The sequence below is a fragment of the Ipomoea nil genome, unplaced genomic scaffold (assembly GCF_001879475.1).
Source record: "Ipomoea nil cultivar Tokyo-kokei standard unplaced genomic scaffold, Asagao_1.1 scaffold1407, whole genome shotgun sequence".
NCBI classification, from domain to species: Eukaryota; Viridiplantae; Streptophyta; class Magnoliopsida; order Solanales; family Convolvulaceae; genus Ipomoea; species Ipomoea nil.
The window spans coordinates 1,831,998-1,839,766 of NW_017617835.1; the positions used below are offsets into that span (position 1 = coordinate 1,831,998).

The 7,769-nt window shown below is 38.1% G+C and overlaps 2 protein-coding genes and 2 non-coding genes across 6 annotated transcripts; all 4 read right to left on the minus strand.

Annotated features, from left to right (window-relative positions):
- Window positions 1-209: 209 nt before the first annotated feature.
- Window positions 210-6,719, minus strand: LOC109186867. 3 transcript variants are annotated; one of them, XM_019337043.1, is made up of 4 exons: window positions 6,700-6,719; window positions 6,472-6,628; window positions 6,041-6,402; window positions 5,917-5,964 (listed from the first exon to the last, which is right to left on the minus strand). In XM_019337043.1, the coding sequence occupies exons 1-4, from the start codon at window positions 6,705-6,707 to the stop codon at window positions 5,949-5,951; spliced, it is 543 nt and encodes a 180-aa protein (XP_019192588.1). In that variant the 5' UTR covers window positions 6,708-6,719; the 3' UTR covers window positions 5,917-5,948. The 3 variants fall into 3 exon arrangements, with proteins under 3 accessions (XP_019192587.1, XP_019192586.1, XP_019192588.1); XM_019337042.1 differs by lacking the exons at window positions 5,917-5,964; window positions 6,472-6,628; window positions 6,700-6,719 and adding an exon at window positions 210-1,371 and having other exon boundaries at window positions 6,041-6,248; XM_019337041.1 differs by lacking the exons at window positions 5,917-5,964; window positions 6,472-6,628; window positions 6,700-6,719 and adding an exon at window positions 210-1,371 and having other exon boundaries at window positions 6,035-6,248.
- LOC109186227 (probable ubiquitin-conjugating enzyme E2 37) lies at window positions 1,388-7,599 on the minus strand. Its single transcript, XM_019336154.1, has 7 exons — window positions 7,429-7,599; window positions 2,658-2,727; window positions 2,431-2,536; window positions 2,111-2,209; window positions 1,880-2,026; window positions 1,448-1,809; window positions 1,388-1,397 (listed from the first exon to the last, which is right to left on the minus strand). The coding sequence occupies exons 1-7, from the start codon at window positions 7,559-7,561 to the stop codon at window positions 1,388-1,390; spliced, it is 927 nt and encodes a 308-aa protein (XP_019191699.1). The 5' UTR covers window positions 7,562-7,599.
- On the minus strand, window positions 3,059-3,139 carry TRNAL-AAG. Its single transcript has one exon. It is a non-coding gene; the product is annotated as a tRNA-Leu (tRNA).
- An 89-nt stretch (window positions 7,600-7,688) lies between the features above and the next one.
- Window positions 7,689-7,769, minus strand: TRNAL-AAG. Its single transcript has one exon. It is a non-coding gene; the product is annotated as a tRNA-Leu (tRNA).

Consider the following 7,769-nt stretch of genomic DNA (forward strand, 5'->3'; position numbering starts at 1 on the left):
GAATTTTGTTAGGATCAAGCGCAAAAGCAGTTTATGTAACCATGTTTACTATCATTTTGTCTATAATCTTCAAAAGTGTCACAATTCTTTTAAACTTCAAAGTAGTTACTAGTATTGGGTAGTTAAAGCTTTCCAGTAACACTCAAAAAAATTTACAAAAAGTAGCCATGGCCTTGATTTGAGATTTAGAGAAGTGAATACTTAATTCAAAGGAAACCACTAAAAAATATAAACTTTATATGCTGCGAAATATATTCCTTATTATTGGCTTAAACACAAAATGAACAAAAAGTCTAACTCAATATTGAATGGATAAGAAGCATGAGTAGCATGGAACAAGTAAAACATTGAAAGACTAACCAGATAGCCTGAAAATGTAGTTATCCAGGACATACAGCTGCAGTGATGTTAAAAGCTTGCTGTCATTATGTTTGATGCAGCAATTAGTCAACAAAATATTCTCCCCCACAGATTATGGATCCATGTACTGCTTATGCTTCTTGACCATCCACACAATGGAAAATTCTATGCTTTAGCTTTTCGCTTCCCAGGCAAACATTTTCGTGCAAGTGACAATCTAGACCTCGTAGGCAAGCTCCTTTCGTCTTCACTATCATCACTATCCAATACAATCACTGCTTCAGATATTGGTAATCCTATTTCATGTTCCTTAATATTTGTTTCTAGTTTTTCCTCATGATCTAGTTTAGGCTGTTTCTGATCCAACTGAAAATGATGATTGTTACTTTCTTGAACATGAACCATAGGTTGCAAAGGTTGCCTTTGCAGCTTCACACCCAGCTTCTGTTGAACAACCTTTGCAGAATACTTTCCCACATGCCCATCAAAATCACCAGCTTTGGATATTGCATGCAAGGGTGAGGGTTTAGAATGCAAATTAGCCTTAGAATCAGCAACGTTGTCGAGAGAAATTAAATTCTCCTTGTTATTTCTCTGAGATGAACCCAATGATCCCAAAGACATTTTCCTGCCAGCTAAACCTAACCTTTTGTGCTTTGTGGTGGCAAATTTGTTTAAGGTTCTATCAACAGCGTCTATGCAGCCATGACCAGTGGTTTCTGGGCCTTCTGGCAATAGGAGACTATGACATGAAGCAGAGGAAGGAAACTGATGGGGTACAGATGGATGGGGGATGGTATGCATTTGCTTGCCACTCTTCTGTTCAGAATCATCATACTGTAGTGACTGCTTCCGCTTCAAACTTATATCCACACTGTCCTTTCCAAATTCACTACCACCGGGATTGGCATGTTTCTCCGTATTGCTGCTATCTCGAGTAAGGGGATCAGCAGAGCTGCTTTGAGCCTCAAGATGGGATGCACATTGATCTGGCATCAGATCATCCTTATTATTGGAATTTCTTGCATCAGATGAACCTGAAAATTCTGGTGACATATTCAGCTCAGTCCCCCATAACTTCTCATACTCACTGGGTAATCCTATTGCCTTTTTGTTCAATCGTCCAGCTTCAATAACTCCCTTAGCAGAATCTCTCTTCTGCCTTGACCCTCCAGCTTCAATATGATTGTCTAAGAGATAATGAGCAGGGATTTCATTTGCTTCCTTAGTATTGTCTCCATAGTACTTCAACGCCCCAGCTTCAAGCTGATTGTCAGAGAGACAAGGAACAGGCAATCCAGTTACTCTCTCAGTACTAATTCTATGTTGCTTTGATCCAGAAGAATCCAGAGACAACTTTCTGCTAACTCCACATAATCTATTTTGGCTTAGAAAGCACTGAATTGCATTAGATTTTGAAGCATCTGGTCCCTTATTCTCAACCTGCAGCTGGTGGAAAATAAACATCAAAGAGCTTACAAATGGGCATAACAAAAACCAGCCAAGAAGTGAACTTTACTTTTTCCATGTCAGGACTAATTCGAGTTTGAATTTCTTGGTGAGAAACAGAACCAGCATCTTCACTTGCTTGTGCCCTAGCAAACTTTTCTGTCATGGATCTCGCCTTATGATTAAAAGCTTGTCTATTGTACTTGTATTCCTCACTCTGCACACCATCCCTAAATCATAGTCAAAATCTAGTAGGCACCATCCTCCATTTATCATTTTCCAACCAAAAATTTATACTTACCGCATCATGCATTAAGCCATCATCAGGGTTTGGTTCACTTAACAACAATCCAATGCTAGTTAGAACAGTTGAAATATTCAAAGATGGCTGCCATGCACCCTACTTGATTGAAACAATTAATTAAAATGATAGAAAATAACGAATAAAATAAATCTTCAAACTCCACAATGTTACATTAGCATCAGTTGCTCTTAGAATAGTTCTCATCTACCAAAGAAATCATCCATAAACAAGTATGTATATCTCATAGCATTGTGGTAGAATCAGCGAAATTAGAATTTTAAAAGGAATATATGATTGTGTATTGAAAAGGGGTTAACCTTCGGAGGAAGATTGAGAATATCCAAGCAAATTCGCCCTCCATTGTCTATATTCGGATGATATATTGGTGTGACCAACGTCACAACTGGAGGCTGAAAAGGATACCTAAAACGAAACAAATCTCAAAACTCAAAGCCGATAAAAGGGAAATTTGTACCCGGTACACATATATCGACAAAACCTAATTCACAGCTCCCGGATTATCATAATTTGTTCATAAAATTACCTTTCAGGAATTTGAATTTTGAGCTTAAATATCCCGTTAGCATACACAGTTCCTTCTGGGCCTTCAATTTCTGCAAAATCAGGAAACAAAGCATAGAACACTTGTTACACTGGCGCCATAAACATAAACACATAGTAAGATAAAGACTTACGGGCGTCAATGGAGGAGAGAGAGGGCGAGGAGGAAGACGAGAGAGAAGGAAAAGAGGCGCCATGAGGCGGGTCGGAGAGGAGCAGCTTCAGCTCCCTTTGCATTCGAAGGTTCAGCCTCGCCGCTTGCGCCATTTACTCCAACCTTGATGGCTTTTCGGATTTCTGAGTTTCATAAAATGGTAGAGAGGAATTTGGAGGGAAAGGGGTAAAAACCGGAAAAAGGAAAGAATGGGGGAATTCAAAACAATTTGTTGAGAGTGGGATTTGAACCCACGCCCTTTCGGACCAGAACCTTAATCTGGCGCCTTAGACCAACTCGGCCATCTCAACTTTACATATTAGGTATTAAATATTTTCCTTATAAATATACAATTTCAATTACCTTTCACTAAATGACAAAAATTTTACCACTGAAGTTTTTTCAGAGTTTCAAAATTTAAAAAAAAAAAAAAAAAAATCAAAATTTTTGTTCTCTTTTTGTTATATTCTTTTTTTTTTATACATTAAAAAATCAAAATTTTTGTTAAGCTGCCTACATGCATGAATTCCACAGTACATAACCCATATCAAACCAGCTAATAAAATTAACAACATTGTCAATATGCTAAAACTTTAAAGCAAAAATTGAAACCAAAAACTCAAACGATTACTGGTCAAAATTATAGCTTGGTACCAATTTAATCAGTGATATCTCATTTTATTAATTTTTCGATGTTAATAGAAAACCTGACTAATAGTGAAAAATGGCAGACCTCCTGATTTGTTGGTGAAAATTGTGAGAAGCTTCAAGAAAAGGAGAAAATTGGTATACATCAACTAATGAAATTAGCAAAATTGTCAATATATTCAAACTTGAAAGCGAAAATTATATTGAATCAAAAAATCCACATCTAAATACCAATGTCTTCTCCAAAACGTCCATGTATAACAGGGAAAACTAATGTCTACAGAAGCAACAAGGTGTTCTGCAAAGTCGAACAGAGATTCGAAGCCTTGGGCAAGACTGATAAAAAACAGAATGAAGTTATGGTGTAGGAACCATATATTCAAGCAATCAAGTAAAGGGATGCAGGTTTAAGAACAAACCTCTCAAGAGTCTGCATGAGTGTTTGAGTACACCTAAATAAAATTTAAAAAGAAACTTCATGTAGCTGATTGCCAGAAAATAAAGAACGGACGCTAACCTGAGCTGATGATATATATAGCAAAGGCTTTGAGGTCACAGTTAATGTAATAGCAGCTAACATATATAATTAAAATGGCCATTCATTATGAAAAGCCTCTCATATAAATGTCAAGAAATTAAACAAGGAAATTTAATCAGACAGCAAATGTCATGATATATGTTGCTCCAGAAAGTGTGGAAAGGATTGGAGCTAACTGCTAACTATATTAACGGATTTGATCTTCTGCAGCAAACATAACCATCATTAGAAGAGGTAAAGAACGCGTGTTATGCTCATCAGCCCTCAGCTCGAATTTATCATTGAGTTTTACCATAATGCTAATCACTTTTGAACTGAATGCCCATCGCACTTGCAACTAAAATAGACACACGGCAATCATTTTTAAAAAAATGGTCAACATGGATGTGACCAATAACTACCCTGATCGGGCGGAGTTAAGAGATATTCCCAGTTCTGTGGAGGGTCCACCGCAGATGACTCCCTTTCTCAATCTTCTCCTGGCCGGCGACACCCCGGCGATCATCCACCACCTCAGTAGAGGAGGAGGCGAATGCTCTAACCACTCCAACTCGATCTGCAACTCCTCCAACCACTCAAGCTTCCACTCACTAATTTGATAAAATTTCTCTCAGAACGAATTGAATTTGTGCCATCAAACTTTAACAAAACTACAAAAATTACCACCGAGTTAACATTTTCTGTTAGTTTGGACAGCTATAATTTGGAAAATTTTAAAAGATTAAGGACAAATTAGGAAATTAATTACACTTTGCACAATAAAAATAACACAAAGTACAATCCTTTATAACACACAATTACACCTAACACATTTTTTATTCCCGTTATACTCCTACCTTCATTGGCTTTTATTATATTTGTAAGAAAAGATATATTCCTTTTTTTTTTGCTTAAACACAAAATGAACAAAAAGTTTAACTCAATATTGAATGCATAAGAAGCATGAGTAGCATGGAATGAACAAGTAAAACATTGAAAGACTAACCAGATAGCCTGAAAATGTAGTTATCCAGGACATACAGCTGCAGTGATGTTAAAAGCTTGCTGTCATAATGTTTGATGCAGCAATTAGTCAACAAAACATTTCTCCCCCACAGATTATGGATCCATGTACTGCTTATGCTTCTTAACCATCCACACAATGGAAAATTCTATGCGTTAGCTTTTCGCGTCCCAGGCAAACATTTTCGTACAAGTGACAATCTAGACCTCGTAGGCAAGCTCCTTTCGTCTTCACTATCATCACTATCCAATACAATCACTGCTTCAGATATTGGTAATCCTATTTCATGTTCCTTAATATTTGTTTCTAGTTTGTCCTCATGGTCTTGTTTAGGCCGCTTCTGATCCGACTGAAAATGATGATTATTACTTTCTTGAACATGAACCATAGGTTGCAAAGGTTGCCTCTGCAGCTTCACACCCAGCTTCTCTTGAACTACCTTTGCAGAATACTTTCCCACATGCCCATCAAAATCACCAGCTTCCGACATTGCATGCAAGGGTGAGGGTTTAGAATGCAAATTAGCCTTAGAATCAGCAACATTGTTTGAGAGAAATTAAATTATCCTTGTTATTTCTCTGAGATGAACCCAATGATCCCAAAGACATTTTCCTGCAAGCTAAACCTAACTTTTTGTGCTTTGTGGTGGCAAATTTGTTTATGGTTCTATCAACAGTGTCTATGCAGCCATGACCAGTGGTTTCTGGGCATTCTGGCAATGGATGGGGGGTGGTACGCAGTTGCTTGCCACTCTTCTGTTCAGAATCATCATACTGTAGTGACTGCTTCCACTTCAAACTTATATACACGCTATCCTTTCCAAATTCACTACCACTGGGATTGGCATGTTTCTCCGTATTGCTGCTATCTCGAGTAAAGGGATCAGCAGAGCTGCTTTGGGCTTCCAGATTGGATGCACATTGATCTGGCATCAGATCATCCTTATTATTGGAATTCCTTGCATCAGATGAACATGAAAATTCTGGTGACATATTCAGCTCAATCCCCCATAACTTCTCATATTCACTGGATAATCCTACTGCCTTTTTGTTCAATCCTCCAGCTTCAATAACTCCCTTAGCAGAATCTCTCTTCTGCTTTGACCCTCCAGCTTCAATATGATTGTATAAGAGATAATTAGCAGGGATTTCATTTGCTTCCTTAGTAGTGTCTCCATAGTACTTCAACTCCCCAGCTTCAAGCTGATTGTCAGAGAGACAAGGAACAGGCAATCCAGTTACTCTCTCAGTACTAATTCTATGTTGCTTTGATCCAGAAGAATCCAGAGACAACTTTCTGCTAACTCCACATAATCTATTTTGGCTTAGAAAGCGCTGAATTGCATTAGATTTTGAAGCATCTGGTCCCTTATTCTCAACCTGCAGCTGGTGGAAATAAACATCAAAGAGCTTACAAATGGGCATTACAAAAACCAGCCAAGCAGTGAACTTTACTTTTTCCATGTCAGGATTAATTTGAGTTTGAATTTCTTGGTGAGAAACAGAACCATCTTCACTTGCTTGTGCCCTAGCAAACTTTTCTGTCATGGATCTTGCCTTATGATTAAAAGCTTGTCTATTGTACTTGTATTCCTCACTCAGCACACCATCCCTAAATCAAAGTCAAAATCTAGTAGGCACCATCCTCCATTTATCATTTTCCAACCAAAAATTTTTACTTACCACATCATGCATTAAGCCATCATCAGGGTTTGGTTCGCTTAACAACAATCCAATGCTAGTTAAAACAGTTGAAATATTCAAAGATGGCTGCCACGCGCCCTACTTGAATTGAAACAATTAATTAACGAATAAAATAAATCTTCAAACTCCACAGTGTTACATTAGCATCAGTTGATTTTAGAGTAGTTCTCATCTACCAAAGAAATCATCCATAAACAAGTATGTTTATCTCATAGCATCGTGGTAAAATCAGTGAATTGGAATTTAAAAAGGAATATATGATTATTGAAAAGGGTTAACCTTTGGAGGAAGATTGAGAATATCCAAGCAAATGCGCCCTCCATTGTCGGTATTCGGATGATATATTGGTGTGAGGAAAGTCACAACTGGATGCTGAAAAGGATACCTAAAATGAAACAAAATCTCAAATTCCAAAGCACATAAAAGGGAAAATTGTACAGGAAATTAAAATCAAAATCAAAAGCAATGTAAGAAATCGCAGGGAACACATATATCGACTAAACCCAATTCAGTTACTTACACAGCTCCAGGATGATCAAAATTTGTTCATAAAATTAGCTTTCAGGAATTTGAATTTTGAGCTTAAATATCCCGTTAGCATACACAGTACCTTCTGGGCCTTTAATTTCTGCAAAATCAGGAAACAAAGCATAGAACACTTGTTACACTGGCGCCATAAACATACACACATAGTAAGATAAGACTTACGGGCGTCAATGGAGGAGAGAGAGGGCGAGGATGAAGACGAGAGAGAAGGAAAAGAGGCGCCGTGAGGCGGGTCGGAGAGGATGAGCTTCAGCTCCCTCTGCATTCGAAGGTTCAGCCTCGCCGCTTGCGCCATTTACTCCAACCTCGATCGTTTTTTGGATTTCTGAGTTTCACAAAATGGTAGAGGAATTTGGAGGGAAAGGGGTAAAACCGGAAAAGGAAAGAGTGCAGGGGGTAAAACGGGTAATTCCAAAATGAATTGTTGAGAGTGGGATTTGAACCCACGCCCTTTCGGACCAGAACCTTAATCTGGCGCCTTAGACCAACTCGGCCATCTCAAC

Coding starts and splice junctions, on each gene's coding strand:
- LOC109186867 (XM_019337042.1), bottom strand. CDS start 1,356: ATGCCAGATCAATGTGCATCCCATCTTGAGGCTCAAAGCAGCTCTGCT.
- LOC109186227 (XM_019336154.1), bottom strand. CDS start 7,561: ATGGCGCAAGCGGCGAGGCTGAACCTTCGAATGCAGAGGGAGCTGAAG. Junction 2,210..2,430: donor TTCTCAATCTTCCTCCGAAG/GTTAACCCCTTT, acceptor TCAATCAAGTAG/GGTGCATGGCAGCCATCTTT. Junction 1,810..1,879: donor TTAGTCCTGACATGGAAAAA/GTAAAGTTCACT, acceptor ATTTTCCACCAG/CTGCAGGTTGAGAATAAGGG.